The sequence below is a fragment of the Cynocephalus volans genome, chromosome 1 (genome assembly GCF_027409185.1).
Source record: "Cynocephalus volans isolate mCynVol1 chromosome 1, mCynVol1.pri, whole genome shotgun sequence".
Lineage (NCBI taxonomy): Eukaryota > Metazoa > Chordata > Mammalia > Dermoptera > Cynocephalidae > Cynocephalus > Cynocephalus volans.
The window spans coordinates 258,314,274-258,332,412 of record NC_084460.1 but is presented as its reverse complement, the minus strand read 5'-3'; the positions used below and the strand labels follow the sequence as shown (position 1 = coordinate 258,332,412).

General features: G+C 33.7%; 1 protein-coding gene across 1 annotated transcript in view; it reads left to right on the top strand.

Annotated features, from left to right (window-relative positions):
* Positions 1-18,139, top strand: part of TMEFF2 (transmembrane protein with EGF like and two follistatin like domains 2) — a 231,119-nt gene that overhangs the window by 12,531 nt on the left and 200,449 nt on the right. Inside the window, exon 4 of the mRNA XM_063113558.1 lies at positions 2,104-2,130. Within this exon, the coding sequence (XP_062969628.1) occupies positions 2,104-2,130 (27 nt within the window). The remainder of the gene's footprint in view (positions 1-2,103; positions 2,131-18,139) is intronic.

The following is an 18,139-nucleotide window of genomic DNA, read 5'->3' as shown; positions in this document are numbered from 1 at the left end:
GCCAAATCAAACACTGACTGTCTTAAGGACCATGGCCCTTGAATTTTTAGAAACGTACATGGGATATACCAGCCAAAATACTACCACCTGTTTTTCTGATTTTCCCCAGACCTGTATTTATTAGAGAACCTGTAGATGAACAGGCAAGGTGTTTACTCAACAATCTCATTATTATGTTCCAGACAGTGCTTAAATATTTAAAATATGCTATTATGCAGTAAGCCTCAATGAGATAGGCATTAGTGTACCCATTTAATTGAGGAAGAATGAGCTTAGGAAGGTTGAATAACATTCCTTACATCATCCAATAAGTAATGGCCTGAAAACTTTCATGCATTTCCATTTTTAGGCATGTAAGTATAGAATGATGAAGAACACATTGTCCTTGACTTTAAAAAGTTGTAGTCCTAGTAGGAAATTACAAAGAAAATACATACATTCAACTAAAATACAGGTAGAATGTATTATCACTATAATGGTACAACCTGTTATTTAGTTCCTGATGATTACATGTAATACTGAATTTAGCCTTCAATTTAATTCAAATAAAGTCAATTAAAGTTTTATCTGTGAAAATATATAGAAAGGAAACTTGACAAACATTGACTATTCAAGCCCTGTTCTGTCCAAAAGAGATGGCATGGTGACATGATTATCAGTTTGGTTGGCAGGAATATTCTCCTCTTATGGAGATGAATACATCAGCCTTCCTTGATCTGTTATCATTAAACTGTCAAATCATATGATTAAAATTTTTGTTTGATTCTACATTTACTAAGAAGGGTTTTTTATTATAAATTGTCTTACAAATTTGCTTGCCTTTAAGGAAAGGATATATTGACCCAAAGATATGTCCGATCACATCGGTAATTAACTAATGACTTGACATTCTGATGTAATACAGTGTTAGACTCTGAATTTAGTTTATGTGTGTCTCCACCAAGACTGATAATTTGATCTACTGCTCCTTCATGGCAGTGCTAATGCTGTGACGTGACAGCAAGGAGGACAGTTAGGGAGGCTTCCGTTCTTCCATATGTGTCAGGCTTCGATGGATTTTCATACATTATGCCTCTTTCTATGTAATATCTTTCAATAAGTGACATGGAGGCAGACAAGTAGAAGTAATGTTTTATTTCAATTGGATTAAAACATCAAACACACATTCATAGAAGTGGCATTTGATATAGCTTTCAAACTCTGGTTAAGGTTTCAATGTGGGATGAGGGCACATCAGACAGAGAATACCAATATTAGTCTTATTTGCCAGTATTAACATTAAACATACATAATCATATATTTTTAGAATGGAAAGAAGTGGGGAGGCAGAGGGAAGGTGATGTCAACACTCAACATGTAGAAGCAGAGGGACACTTAGTGGTCTTAACTCCATATAGAGAATTAGATATTTCTGCAACTGAGTTCTCAGAACTGGACAACTTTGACCAGTTTTAATTATGTGAAGAAGGAGAGAGAGAGATATCAGAAGGGGGTATTATTTTTTCTGCCAGCATCACTGAAAGTATAAATCCAATTTTAAGCACAAAGGCAAAAGTTAAGCTTACTGTTCTACTGATTTCAGAAACAAAGGATGATTTAGTCACAGATAGAATCATCTACAGTTGTGATATTTGTAAAATACAATGGCAATTAAATAAAAAGATTTTCATTTTAAACTTTTTCTCTTATTTCATGTGCAATATCCAGGAATGTAAGCCTTATCCATAAGTTAAAACCGTTTGATGTCTAATAAGCATCTCACTTTCAATATTTTTTTTTGTTGTTCAGGGCACCAAATTCATCCTGATTAAAATGAAATATAAGAGATTTTGCATAGTCAAGTTTAGGAATGTTTCCAAAGCTGAATAATTCTTTTTTTTCATAAAGTTCAAAAATAAAAATGTTATAGAATGTATTTTATAAGTTGTGTTAATGGAAATTAAATTAAATTTGTGTGAATATGCATTATTGGTTTAAACATTAGTAATTTTCTCAATGATACTACAGTCTTATATTATGAAAGTAAACTTGAACTTTAAAAATACATAAATACTTTTTAATATGTTTTAAGCAAATATAAATTGTTTTTTTTTTACTCTCCAGATGCAGGATCAGGATCTGGAGATGGAGGTAGGAGCTGTCTTTTTATGTATTTGAAGACTTACAGGTGGATATTATTGTGTGTCTTTATTTATATATATTCCATTACAGATATATAAGACAAATTCACATTTTGCATTTTAGAAAAAGGGGAAAACATAAAAAAATATTATTGTTCTTATTAAGTAAATATGGACCATGCAAATAGTTTGGTATATCTCCCTTGTTCATTTATTTGTTTGTGTGTGAGTTATCTTTGAAATAGATATGCGTAATGTCAAAACTTCCTAAGAGAAGCTTCCATGTATATTTGGCAGGACAGAAAGAATTCATGAGGAAATTATTTAAATATTGGGTATTTTAGAATACATAATAATGCCCTCAATTACTAGGTACTAATATTAACACATATGTGACTATCATGTAGACAAGGTTTTAATTATCAGATTTATAATTTGAAACTGAAGGAGCTTTAGTTCATAAAAGAAAGTAAAAAAGATAAACAAAATTTAAGCCAATGAAAAGAAGATATCATTTACTTCCTGCAGTAAATTAATCTGTAGTTATTTTTACTAAAATAAGATAGATGTTTTTATCATTTAGTTTTGTTTACGGAAGTATGTAAGATATGAAAGAGCCAGAAACTTTATTTAATTTGATGTACTTCCTGCCAAAGAGTTTATTTATAGATTGAACCTTCCTTGTAAATTTCCCAAATGCTTTTCCAAATGAAATCCAAGCAAAATTCCACTTTTATACACAAAGCAGAAAACAAAACAAAACAAAAACATAGATATAATTTCAAGATTAATAAAAAGAGAATAAAAACATAACTATTCTCTTAAGGCCTTGCTTAAGTTGTATAAAATAATTACATGTATGATTTCAAGCTAATTTTATTTTATTTTTTATTTTTTCTAACCACTTGACTATTAGGGATCCAAGTTCATTTTAGTTTCTAAATGCAGAATCTGATGAAAGATAAGTAAAAAAGCCCTTGGGATCAGGAAAGGTAGAACTTTAATGCACACTTTATCTAGTTTGGGAAACACTTGGAAGATTTATCAAGTTGCCTTATGTAATGAAAGGCTTAACTAGTTCAAATAAGCAATACCCAGGGAACACAATTAGGGCAGCATATTGGAACACAGGTTTTTTTTCATAATGTTTAAAACCGAACAAGAGTCAAGATTCAAGTACAGAATGTATTTCAGCATAACATGATGTTGGACAGTCATTTGATGTTTGGACAGTCTTTCTCTACTTTCAAGAATTTTTTTTTCCCCTAGCTGATTAACATAGTATTACCAAGGAAGCTTCCCTAGAGGTTTAAGAAAAAAAACAGCTTAGAAGAATAAATTAAATCTTAAAGACAAAAAAAAAAAAAGAAAGAAAGAAAGAAAGGAAAAAAAAGGCAGTTCCTTGAGTAGATGTTTCACCACTGGAATATTAACAAATCAATTTTTAAAACATTGCTTTTGTAAGGAGGTAGTTTCTATGCAAAATTCTGTATATTTTCCAGATGTAAACATCATTTTATGTGAAAAGCACCTAGTTCGGCAAATATTGTGTTGAGATTAAACTGTTCCACTGTTCATCCAAAAAATTTTGTTAATTTTCTAGCATGCTTAAAAGTCAAAATAAAACAAACCAGTCTACAGAACACAGAATATTTTCAATTCTCTTTCTGTTGAAGTGTCACCATATACTTTTTTCTACCTGTGCCTCTTATTACATTGTACATAATTTCATTTCCTTTAAATAATGAGATGTGATTTCTGTTTCAGTTACCAGTTTCCAGTTTTCATCCATTGTTATTAATACATGCAAGGGAAAGGGAAGTAAAACTCACCCTTTCTTGTTGCATTTTATATTGAAATTTTTGGTCATTATGTTATCCTGTAATCTGAGCAAGGCTTATTTTTTTAGGACATAATTTTAATCTCAAGAGTATGACATTTGTAACCTATTTCTTACCATATGAGAGGTACATCAGTTTTCTTTCCCTATTTTCTTTTCTTTCTTTTTTTTTTTATTTTTTAATATTCTTTCTACCAATAATAGGTGCTTTATAGTAACCCGAAGTGGGAGTGAGGAAATTTCTTAAGAGAGATTTGCTTTAGAAAAAAAAAGAATATATAACCCATTTAATTCTGAGATATACTCTTTTAAATAATTGTCATTCAGAAAATTGTGGTAATGAGTATTTACTCCTAACTGCATAAAGATTTTTTTTTTAAATTAGAGACTGAACAGTTTATTTTGACTGAATTGCTTTTTTTTCTAGTCTACATATTACTTTGCTTTGAAATACTAATAGTTTTAATTTTATTTATGTTTTTTACTCTACTACAAGATGCCAAAAAGGCTTAACACCTAGAACCTAAACACGTAGTTTAGAGTGACATGCACATGTTCAATTCACATATCCATTGGGTTGTACATAAAATATATTTTACTTGCTACCTTTGCTATACAGAGAATAGACTTGCCTCTGTATTTTGATAGCATGTGTATTACCAAGGAAATGGAGGGGCCAGAATCAGTTTCCATTGAATTAACCAGAAATGATTGAATAACCTGTATTCGTTTGACTAACCCAACAATTGTAGCTAGCAGGATTGTTCTAAATGGTCTCTATAGAATATATTCTCAGTAATGTGTATTAAATTAATAATTGGGTCATCTTTGCAAGCACTTTGGATGGTTAATGGTTATTTTTCTAATTTCTTATTTCAACAAAAGTTAATATAATTCCCACGTGGAGTTCATTGATCTGAATAGTGAATGGACAAATTTACCTGCAAAACATTTATCATGTGTGACTATCATAAATGATATTATTAAACCTACAAATCTAAAATCATTTAAAAATATACATTAATTTATAGTACTGTAGATTATTCTATATTTTTTAAAGGAATGAAAATTTCATTGGCAATGAAGATTAGACCTGATTATTTTTAAAATAATTTATGCTTAACCCATTTGCACAAGGGCATTATCTGTCATTGACTGCATTTGAGGGAACATTTTTACTACAATATGAAGGGGACATAAAGGTTTGATAAAATTTATGTTAACTTGTTAGTATACGTACATAGGGAGTTTTAAAATCTTTAATTTATTGAGCCATTTATTCAAATGAAAGTATTCAAATGGTTAACTTTACTTAGGTAAAGCATGTTCACTGTGTCGCTAATATGATCCTCAAATGTGCATTAATTCAACAAGGTATTTTGTAGATTAATAAGAAACAAACTGCATACAAATCTTCAAGGCTGGATTTTCCCATTTCAGTGACTGTATCTTGTTCTTTTAGTGTTTAAGAAAACTCGTTAATATAAAAATAATTTTTCATTATTAGTTTTGGACATAAGACCTGCTGTTTATGGAATTCTGTTGTCAAACAAAAATGTTTGGTTGGGAATATATCTACATCAAATAATCTTTTTGGATAAACTCATACTTGAAAAAATAATTCCGAACCAACTATAATTAAGTGTGAAGTGTGCTGTGGGAAGGTAATGTGTGGATCAAATTCCAAAGAATTTGAGGAAGTGATTGAAAGAGAAGGATTTGTGTTTCAAGTACTTAGATATATGGAGATTCAATGTTGTAAATAAGAAAACGGGTGTGCGTAGGAGGGATAATAACCTTTTATCTACCCACAGACTTCCTTAAGCAACAAAAACCACAAGAAAAAAAAAAGTATTAAGGAGCCTCCTCTCAAAATCCAGGCTGTGTGGGTGGTTAAAGGATCACTTTTAACCCCTGCTTTTCTCTCAAAGTCTTTCAGTCATACAAGGCTATGAATATTTTTCATTACTCCCTTCTAAAAATATTTCTGGATTTCTTAGATTTTTGCTAGATTCCTAAAAATAAAAAAGAATAAGTCTGATAAAATAAAAGCCATATTTTAACTATTAAAATAATTATAAATGTATTATCTTGCTGTACATGTGGCAGAGTCCACAGTTAAGTTTTAATAACATGTATGAGAAGTTGTATGATAGTGTTTACAGGAATAAAATGTATGTAAGACACACAGCATAGATACAATGAGTGTATTTGTATTTCATCAGGTAAAATGGAGCACTAGGCCTATTTATACAACTTACATAATTACATAGTTTTAATAGAATTCTTTAATAGATTAATGTTAGGTATGTACAGCAACAAGTCAAATTAAACTTATTTGTATAAAGAAAGCTTGTTATTTGTATAAAGAAAGCCTGATTTTTATATTGTTGTTATGATAACTTTGGTGTTGAAGACCAGTTGACATATTGTTTTTATTTAATCAAAAACTTTCTGTGACAATTATGTTTATATAATATTACTCAGGATGTCCATAACTAAGACATTTACTTTGTATACATTTCAGATAGAACAAGAAAGGTTTGCATTGCAACATATCGTAGATCTTAGGCTGATATTTCTGATTATGTGGATTGCTAAAAACTGGCAAAGAGTTCTTGTGAGGAGGTTGAGAACTTGAAAAATATTTTTAAAAAATCCCCATCTTTCTCATGTGAATTCGATAGTATTCAGGAATTCGGTTGACTTGAACAAGCCTAATATAGCTGGTTCCTGTGGCAAGATTTTTAGAGCTATAAAGATGAATATGACACAGTTCTTTATACTCAAGGAGATTACATGTAAATTCTCTTCTCAGCACACAGTGGGGAAAATTATGATTCTAATTATGAAAAGAAAAATAATCTCCTGTAAAAATAAAATGTTAAATATACTGTAAATAACAGGGAACTGAATATTCATTCCATAAAATATTCTTACATAAGGCAAAGCAATTTTTTCTTCCTTGTTCCTGTCCCCCATTCTGTCTTTACCAGCATTTGTACTTTCTCCACTTTATTGTCACAGTCAGGTTCTGGCAAAACACAATGTATTCACCATGGCTTTTTTTTTTCTCCATTGGGTTCATGTTACAGCCAAAGTCTGATAGGCATCAACTATAGGCAGCTTCAGCTGAAATACTGATTCAATAAAGAAATTCTACCAGGCATGCAAGGTCTGAGATTCTTCCAAGGCAATACATGAAGGAAGAAAGCAGAAACTATCCTCTCTTTTGTTCTCCCACACCTTAGAGCTGTTGTTCTACCTGGAGATGAGCTTATAGCCATCTGAACCTGGATTGGAATCTTATCTCAACTTTCATAGGTTGGACTCCCTCTTGCTTTCTCCTTACCTAAAAGAGAAACAATATTGTGGTGGAGTAATGAAATAGGAGTAGAATGAATGAGAAACACGTAATGGATAACCAAATTAGAAAAATATAAAAAGCAAATGGAAAGAGAGAAAAGTGAGAATGATGGAAACTCAAAAGCAAGGAGAAAGGAAACTTTATCAGCATGGCTATAGTTTGTTTTCACACATGAATACCATTTTTAAAATAAAATAACTTTTTTTTTCTTCCTCTAGAGCAGTAGTAGTTTTTTAAATTTCTAGAGACTGCTTGGGAATGTGAAATGGGTGCCACAAACTTCTGTCTGAATCATCCATATAGGTTTTTAAAAATTATATATAGGAAAAGAAAGTTAATCGTGTGTATAGTGTGATAGAAATGGCTTTGGATTATGAATCAGGAGACTTAACATTCTTACATTGACTTAAAGGATGCCTATTTGATTTTTACACTCAGTCTCCTTGGAGATTTATTTATTTTATCGGTAAAACAGAATAACATCTATTTATAGGAAAGATGATTATAATAACTGATGCAAAGAACTCTGAACTACAAAAAATTAAAAATAAAATAGGAAGAATTCATGTTAGCTTTCCTCTTTATTTCTACTTATTCTAAGAATACAATTTCTTTGCAGAGTTTAATTAGAATTTTTAATCTTTTCATTAGTGATTTTAAGTCCATGGTTTAAAGTACAGATGTTGGAATAATAATAACTCTAAGAATCCAATACTTTTTCTAGTATTAGAGGAGACAGATAGCTCTGCCCCTTGAAGTGAAATGAAATCACCATGTTGATACACATAATGGAAGATAAATACATCCAGAGGAACTGCTCTTATACAGGATAGATAAGAAATAAGGGATAATGTTAAAAAATTAAAACAGTAAATATTTTTAAAACTACAGTAGTAAACATAGAAAACCAACAAAGAAATGGGAGGGATTCACAATATGGGAGATTCAGTATACTCACAAGGAAAAATTTTCATCAGGGCTCTAAGCATTACAAAGTTTTTCTAAGGGGATTTGAGCTTTATAGAAAGATTCTTTTAAAATAGATGAGAAGGTTTTATTGAAGTTCTGCTTGATGTCAGAATTTGAATTATCTTTAAAGATGCCTATACTCATGTATAATTATTTGTAAAATGCTCTATGGCTTATAAAGAGCACTATCATAACATTACTTTATTTCATCACAACAACAGCCTTCGGATATGTGGATGGAGATCAGAAAGGATGAGCATCTTACGCATAATCCCAAAAACAGTAAATATGGTAACTAAGCCAGTCCTCGAATTTCAAGGAAGGAAACTATTCAAGTCTATAAGGATACCCTACCTCTTGTAGTAGCTGTTTGCAATGACTACACCAGACCCCATCTTCTGCAGTTTATATAAATCATAAGTCACGCCAACAATCTTATGAAATTTTGTTATGCCATCTCCTTACCCCCTTTTCACTCGCACTTTTACTTCTGAAATCATCTATTCTATTCAATGTAGTACTCACCCCCTATGGGTTTATGTTGTTGTCTGCTGTCTAAGTTGATCATACTTCTCAGTCCGTGACACATAATAATTGTCATCTATTCTACTACTTTCCTTCTTTGTTCCCTTATCCCTAATCTCATTTATAATCTTCTGTAAGTATTCACTCTAAGGTATTTAGTATATTTTAAATTATTGGTAAAAATATATAGTAGGATTGTGCAAGTAGCAGTAAGAAGTAGTGGTTAAAGCAAAGACTAGAAATCTAGACTACATGGATTGGATACTGGCTCACCACATACTAGCCACGAGGCCCTTGGACAGGTTACTAGACTTTATTTTTAGTTTCTTCATTTGTTACTCTGGCAAGGTTTGCCAGGAAGTACTCTGAGGTTGAGATTTGTGCGCTTGAAGTTTGATTGGTGTTCTCAGGATCAGCATCTGTGGGAAGGAAAAAAGTAAGATTGAGAAGAGAGAGAGTTTGAATTGTGGCTTTTTAAAAAGCCACAGCATGACCTATATGGAATTCTGAAGATGGGATGGCCCCTATGAATTGTCCTCAATTGGAATGATGGGTGGGTTTTTTACACCCCACCATTGATCACCATTGATGTGGGTGATCCCCAAAAAAGGAGTGTATGTTGGGCCAGGTGGCTCTCTTCAGCTTCAGACTAGACCTGGAGAATGATTAAGCCATGAGCTGAGTGTAAAACTCCCAGTAGCAGAGGAGGGAAAGGTGAATACATTGCACCATGGCATCCACAAAGAACTGTAAAATGGAAAACAAGGAACAAAACACAAAATTCCTGCTGCCAAAGAGATTATTTTTGTAAAGAGATGCAAACAGTAAACAAGCAAAAAAACAAAAATATGGACTGTCAGATGATAATGAGTGCTATGTAGGAGAGGAAAGGTGGGGTAAGGAAAGTGGGGGATCATGAATTTGCTTGGAATGATCAGAAAGGGCTGAAGGAGATAAGGAGGAAATGAGGAAGTGAGCCTTGCAGATAAGGGAGAGAACATTCTGGGCAGAGGGAAGTGCAAATACAGAAGCTCTAAAGAAGATGCATTTCTGGGCTATTCCAAGAAAATCAAGGATGCTAGTTGAACTAAAATGAGTAAGATTCTTTACTGATGATGAGGAAGGAGAGTGGGAGTGACCCTGCAGACTCTCTTACAGGGTTTGGCTCTTCCTCTGAGTGAGCTGGGAGCCATTCGGAAGGTCTGCCACAGAGGAGAACGTTGTGATCTGACTGGTGATATTAAAATATCACTGTGGCTGATGTGTTGAGAAGGTACCCTGTTGAACTAAGTGGAAAGCAGAGAGACTTCTGCAATTAAGATACAAAGTTTCTTTTCTTTCTAGTTGTCATTGATTTTCAGGAGTATGTGTATATCCTCATCTGTCTTAGACATACCAGTGTGTGACTCATTTGAAGCTTGTTGTCTGTAGCCCTTTATTGAAGAGATATCCTAGGTTTCACTGTAGTCTAATCCATTTTTATTTCTCTTAAGATATTTTTGTATTCGGAACTTTATTTAAGATATCCTTCTCCCGTTTGTAATTTTTAAGCAAGCAGAAAATTTCACTTGATTCTAGATAGTATTTAATGTATAGGAATGTCTGCATGCTGCAGTGTATGTCAAATTGCATTGAATTTGTTTTAAATTCGGATTTGAAAATATAGCTTTTTTTTTACTGTACTGAATGTACAATACATATCGTAGCATATGATTTTCAATGTGTACTTAACAAAGAGCAATTTCATTTTCTCTGGTAAATTACACACTTGTTATAGCTTTGGAATTTTTTTTTAAACAAAACCCAGGGATAAACAGAAAACAGTATGTTTAAATAATATTAGCATCCTGGTTAAACGTATCAAACCAAAAGAATTATTCCAGTGCCTGTCAGTAAACTGGTTCTGAAAAATCTTTTCACTTTCTATCCCTTGCCGATCTTCCTCTGAGAATAAAAGGGGAATTAATTGGATTTTAAGTAAGGTTGGTCTAGTGCTTCGAAGAACCTCTACTGCAGATGGGTCATTTAAACTGGATCCATTCCTAATTAAATAATATTTCTTATAAACTTGATATTTTCCCCCATTTTCTCTCATTTTCCAGCTACTTTCTCACTCTTTTATCCTTTAGTTTGGCTGACTGAGTTGCTATTCTGTCATTACTTTCTGTTGGTAAAGACCACAAATAGAAGGATCATGTTAGTGGAATCGATTAGGGAGGGAACCCATTTTATAATTGCATCTACACAAAACGGTAGACCCTGCACATATTTGGTACTGGCCACATTGAGAAATTTTACATGATCTTGTAAGCATTGAGATAGTGTGAGAGTCATCACCGATACACCGGCCGTTCTCTCCAGAGACCATAGCAGTCACAGAAAAACATGACCTTTGGCAAGTAGAACTTCTGACACATTGATTTAAGTGGTAGTGGTGGCAACTTGATGAAAGGATGTGCCAAGCTATATAGTATCATCTTTTCTGGCCCCTTCAAGCCTTGTGATGTAGTTTGAGATTTAATCCTTAAGGGTTGGAGAGTTTTGTTGAGAATTTTATTCAGTTACTCAAAAGACAACCATAATAGCAGCTTAAATGTGGTTATCTTTGAAAGTAGGTGTTATTTTTAAATATAATTAAAGAGAAACACAGCTGGCAGCTTAGAGGAAAAAAAGAGAATTAGTAGTAGAGTTATTATATTGCATCTTAAATAGTGGGATGATATTAAGTGGTTATATTCTGGAAGCTCATGCTCACACTGCCTTTGAAGTCCAGACTGCCCACCATGGTCAGGCATTGATTCAGATAGCTCCCTTGGCCTTTCAGGGATTGCTCCCTTATGCCAAGATCTGCTTTGAAATAGAATGTGGCAGAGTTATAAAGCAAGTCCAGTCCTATAAATCAGCACACTCTGTGTATTTTCCATGGTTAATAGTTCTCAGATCTTTATCTCTAGACCCTCCACAAATTCCCTGTTTCAGCCCCTAGAGATCTCTGGTCTATAACATTGCAGAAAGAAAGCCTGCTAACAGGTCTCCCTGCTTCCAGCCTTGTTGTCCTAAAATTTGTCTTACTTGCATTCAAGTGACTTATATAAAAATACATTTCTAAGTATATCATCCCCCTTCTTATAACCCAACAATGGCTGTCCATCATCCTCAGAATCAAAGTCAGTCTTCCCAGTAAGAGAAACAAAGACCTCCAGGACTGGTCCAGTTCCTGCCTCTTCCTCATCACCACTCATCTTCACTTCATTAAGAGTAGTTCATTGGAATATACACCATCGACTGATGTGGTACCTCTGTGCTTTGTTAATGCTGTTCCCTCTTCCTGAAACCCTTCCCATGTTTTTGCCTAAATAATATTTATATTCCATGGATAAATTAGGGAATCTTCTTCTTCAGGATGATTTTCCTTAATTCTCTGGTTTGACTAAATATCTCTCACTAATTCTCCTTTGTACCACCAACCCAACTCATTGACATAATCTGTGTGTGTATTATGCCTGGGGCTAATTATTATTAATACCCCTGTATTAGAATATAAGGTCTGGTGCTCAGTAGGATTGCATTAAATATTTTCTCAGCTGAACCAGGCTTTGACACTAACAACAAAAAAAGTGTGCTTACATTTCTAAATGTTTCCATTCGCTTTTGCATGCTGTAATTTAAATTATTTGAAGTTCTAAAGTAAAAGTTGAGCATGAAGGGTTTAGTGTACTAAAAAAGCTGTCGAATTGTTTTAACTTCATAGAAGAGGACTGAAAAGCAGCAACAACAAAAAAGTAAGAGCATGGTCCATTCCACCAAGAATAAGGCAAGATGATTATATTCACACACCTAAACCAGCCTTAAAAATAAGCACTGGTTTACATAATGGGGACCTAGAGAAAATCAATGAAATTCAAGAGGAGTCTAACAAACATAAGTGGCAAGCTTAGCCTGCAAGGCTTTTCCTTTGCAGTTCCCTTATTTTTGAAGTTCATAGCATCTGATTCCAGTATATCAACTTGTTCACTTGTGATCTACCTCATTCTGCTAAAAGTGGCGTGCAGAGAAAAAAAAATGAAGTTATTTTAGGATTCTAGTTAGTTTGTAGGTAACTGAGGTAATTTTACCCTATGTAAATACTTTATTCTATGTCCAAATTACTTATTAAAATACCAAATGACTTTGGCAAAGAATAGAATCACTCAGAAATCCATCTGATGCCTTCATTTAATTTGACATTGAATTAGTAGGAAAAAAACACGATTTTCTGAGTTTTTGTAAAATTACATTGATTACCCCACATAAAATGTACTTTAAACATCAATGAATGTTACTTGGAAAATAAAACCTTGGATATTAGTTCCTCACATCTAGAGGGTCTATTAATTTTATGAAAGAAGAGAGTAGTACTTTTTGAGCTTCAGCTTTTAACTTATAAAATATTCAAAGATATATGGAGGAGGAAAATGAAGCCTCCATTTAATGCCAAGGAGATTCTAGAGCAAATCATTTTAGAGGCAGTCACATCATTGTCAGCAGACTGAAAGTAAAGACTCAAGCAGCACAGTTTCATAGAACTGTCTGGCATGTAGTATGGTGCTTGATAAATAGTTGTTAAATTAAGAGATGGATGAAGGAACTATCAGGGAAGTGATGTCCACCACTATGAATGCAGTTAATTGTTACACGCATAAACATAGAGGCCACTCTTCTGCTTTCCAGTAATTTCTAACTATGTCCCTCAACTTACTTCAAGTGGGCTTAAGAAATGCCATAATACGTGTCACCCTCAAGAAATCTGCAAAGTGATTCTATTTCTTCCACCAACTTCAAGTCACACCTCTTACCCCAGAGCTCATGCTCTTCCATCCCATCTATTTCCCCCCATAAATGAAACTGGAGGAATGTAGTAATTCTGTGCTCAGATATAAAGGATATGGGTTGAGGATGAAAAAGAGAGTCTGGAGAAACAAGACATGAAATAATCTGGTAAAAAAAAGAAAAGGACTTTTCAATGCAAAGTGTCAGAAGAAGAAAGGAAAAAGCAGTGAGGTTCAACATGTTATAGGAGAGTTTTAGCATTCAAGTAAGGGACAGCAACAACAGAAGAAGGTGGAACTTTAAATAGCTTCAGGCTTGGGTAGAGTGTATTGATTTTATATGTTCCAACTCAATGTTTCTTTCCATATTAACACATAAAATATTTACTGATTTAATGCATTTTCCCCTTAATTGTTTCTATACCCTCAACACATATGTTTTAAGAAGAAAAAAAATTTTTTAAATGTGTTCCAAGCATAGATTTTCTTCTTGACTCCACCACCACACACATTTTTTCCACCCATCTAAAATAGCATTTAATACTGCCAGTGGGTATTTCATTAGGAAAAATAGTTTTCGTTCTTACCGGACAAGACAAAGGTTGAAATCAATGTTTCATTCTGCTGAGTAAGAGATCTAGACAGTTTTCCTCTACTCCAGCACTTTTAAAAATGTGTAAGACTTGAAAGCCTTAAGACGCTATTCTGCCAGAGGGTATCCAGTTAAATGAGATTGAGAAATGTAGCACGTTTTGACTCCTTTTAAACAGTCATATATAAGGTGGTCAGTTAATTGCATTTTACCCTGGATTTTCCCAGTTTTAGCACTGAAAATTCTGCATCCCAGGAAACTCTTCAGTTCTGGAAAAACTGTGACAATTGGTCACTTCAGTCATATATGTAAGACTGAGAAGTTTTATGATAAAGGACATGCTGAATTTTGTTTAAACAGTATTTTTTAAAAAACACCTAACCATAGAATACTTTCCTTGGACAATGATATCAAAAAATCAAAGGAATTAGTAATCTATGGTACACACTTTGGGAAACTCTACCCCAATCCCATTCATTGGCCTCCTGGCCCCTGCAGTCTTATTAGATGTCCCCACCCTGTTGCCTGTGTTGCAGGGTATATGGAGGCTGAGGAGTGGTCTAGCCATTGTAACTACTTGAGTTTCTTCTTGAACCTTAGACTAGAGGTACTTAAAGCCTCCAACCTGAAACTTAAAAGAATCTCTATATAGATAATATTTTTATCACTTTGAAATGATTCTCCTTTCTCAGTCTCCTTCACAAATATTTACCTGTCTTAAAGCAAATCTTTTGGGAATTTCTATGGGAAGGTAATGCATTGTAAGGAAAATCCTCACAAGGTCTATATTCTGAGTACTTTTCATTTACTATCATATTATTCTGGATGAGTCTTGAGTACATGTTGGGCAGTATGTGTAAATTTCAAGAAAGGAAGTAGTAAAGCACTTTGAGACTGCACACCTATTACAGCGTAGGCGCTCAGGTAACTCTCCTCTGATCCCTCTCTCTGTAGGAACAGTAATACCTGAGGTGAAGGAGGAGAATATGGCAAGGGGGCAGGAGGCAGAGAATGAAATGCACATATTTTCAATGTTTGGAAAGGGAGAAACATTCAGATTCAGAGCCTCTTATTTCCACTCAACCTTTTTTTTTTTTTTTTTTTATCAGCAGTTAACAGCTCCATCTGGTTGAACACATTTACACTTCCCACTGCTTCACAAACCTGAGATAGGTGCCTCTTCCCTCACTTGCAAAACAGTACTAAATGGCAGAGCCCATTTCAGTGAACACCAAAGGACTGGCCAAATGAATTTAAGAAAGAAGCTCTGTTACACTGAATAATGTTGCAAAAAGTGTATTTGTTTCAAACCAGACTCAAAGTTTTCTAAATTTGGCAATATTTTTTCTTTTTCTAAGTAGTTTTTGGCTCTAAATACCTGAGAATTAAAAAAGTACTGTTTCTGACATTTCTAGCACACAGTATCCACTCATAATGCTGAGTGAGCAATCCTTTTGATAAAGTCTCTAATTTTTGTACCTCTGGGACAAGACCACACAAAAGAAAAAATGCAATAGTTGCCTACTACTCTCTAAGGTTATTAGGGAGCAAAAAGAATAGATGGAAACGTGCTTCAACTAGGGTATTACTTTTAGGTATGCTGCTTTCAAATTGGGTAATTATAGAAACATTGATAAAGATGCATCACTGCTAATTTACATATATATATATACATATGTATATATAAATCACATGAAGCACTAAAATTTATACAGCTTATCTTCTCCCATAATTGATAAGCCCAGTGTAACACTCTAAGACTAATTTATAATGTTTTTTATTAAGACACTTCTACTGAGTACCTACTAGGTGTCAGGTATTTTATTAAATACTTGCTATAGCTCTTCAAGAAGTTGTATCATATCATTTTTCAATAAAGAAAATAAGCAACTCAAAGATTAAGATACTCATTTAACAGGTAGTGTTAGTGGCAAAGTCAGTATTTAAACCCAGGCTCCTGGAGCTCCAGAATTTCCCTTTTCTCCACTGTTTCATGTGTAGTCAGTCATATATTTTAAAGTCGGGCAATTACATCAGAAAATTATGATCTTTCATAATAAAATGTATTAAACATTTATTAATTTGATTAAAAGTGAATTGTTGCTGGTGAGTAGAAATTATCTACCAATCAAAGAAACATCTATGCTGTATTTTTGTGTGATGTGACTTTCCCCTGCCCATGTAAGCACACACACACACACACACACACACACACACACACACACACACGCTTAATTTTTATTTAGAACATTTATTCTGCTAGTATTTATTGCTAGTATAGTACTTATTACTATACTATACTTTATAGTCTCTCAGTATTGGTAACATGGCATAATATTATTATACCTCATGCCAACCATGTTTTAGATGCTAGAGATATAGAAAAAGTCCCTGTTGATATGAAGCTTAATTCTAAAGGGAAGAAGCAGACACAAAACGAGCAAATAAGTAAGGAGGAACATTTCAGAAAGTGATCATTGCTTTTAAGAAAGTAAAACAGGGTGATGTAATACAAAGTGACTGGGTTTTGTAGGAAGAATGAGATTTTCACTGGAGCCTTAATTATAAGAAGGAACCAGGTGCATAAAGATCCAGAGGCAGGGCATTCTGAGCAGAGGGAAGATCTGATGCCAATACCCTAAGGGAGACCTTACTGAGATCCAGAAACAGAAAGAAGGTAGGTAAAGCTTCAGCTCAGTGACTGAGCGAGAAAATGGTAGAAGAGGAGAGTGGAAACGTGGGGAGGAATTTGGATTTTATTCATAGGGTTACAGGAAGCCTTTGAAGGGCAGTAATATAATCCGGTTTCTATTTTCAAAACATTGCTCTGGCATCCGAGTGGAGAATGAACTGTAGAAGAGGCAAGAATGGAAGCAAAGAAACCAGTAAGAAGGATTATTGTAGTGGAAGGATTATTGTAGGAAAAGGTGATCCTAACCTGACTAGAGTGCTGGCAGCAAAGGTGGTGAGAAGGTGACAGATGTACTTATGGCCATGTCTACACAAATTATCTTCCATTTATTTCTGTATCATTATTGGTGTGAACAAAAATGTTACATGCCAGTGTAAAGAAGAATATGGAAAGGAGAAGGAAAAAAGATAACAATCCTGTCACCTCATTCTGCACTCCCCAAATGCTCTATACACATTCAACATAAATGAATATATGTTTACTTTTAAGACACAAAAATGTTTCATAAAAAGCATCATTTTAAAAAACCAAAGCCCTTGTTTTGAGCCTATTATAGTCATCTAAGGTAATTTTCTCAGACTTGCAAGAGGGAAACAGATTGATGTACTTTTGGGGTTTTCAACTAGTGATTTTTCAATAAAGCCTGCATATATTGATGTTTTTGTTTTTTATTTACCATTTTAAATTTATGCAGTTTAAGCACTGTCACTGGTATGGCAATAAAAGGTAAAATATAAAAATAGACAGCTGCATAATCTGGCCTTTAAATGGCTTTACGTATTTATATTCTATGTAGGATATGTAACAGATTGTGATAACGGAATCAGATATAATCAAATTGCAGCTTTACAAATATAGCAAATATCAAGAAACAGCTTCCTTCTGCTGACTCAAAGAGTGGGAGTTCCATTTCTTTCATTATATTTTTTCTGTAACAGCTTATCACTAGCAACACCTTTGTGGCATTTCTCCTGCTTTTGTCAGTGTGACTGTCCCCACAATAGCACTTTACCTATATTTGCCATTGATTCTCTCACATTGGATTTTCAGTTCTGGAGACTACTAATTTGAGTGGCTTGAAATATAAAACCTGTGGCTTCCACTTTCAGTTTCCCAGTTCACTTAGCTGTATAGAAGTCAGTTCCAGATGCAGAAAACCCCAAGGCCCTCAGATAGACTTTGTTCAGCCTCCATGGTGTTACTTCATTTTATTTCTCTAAAGCCTG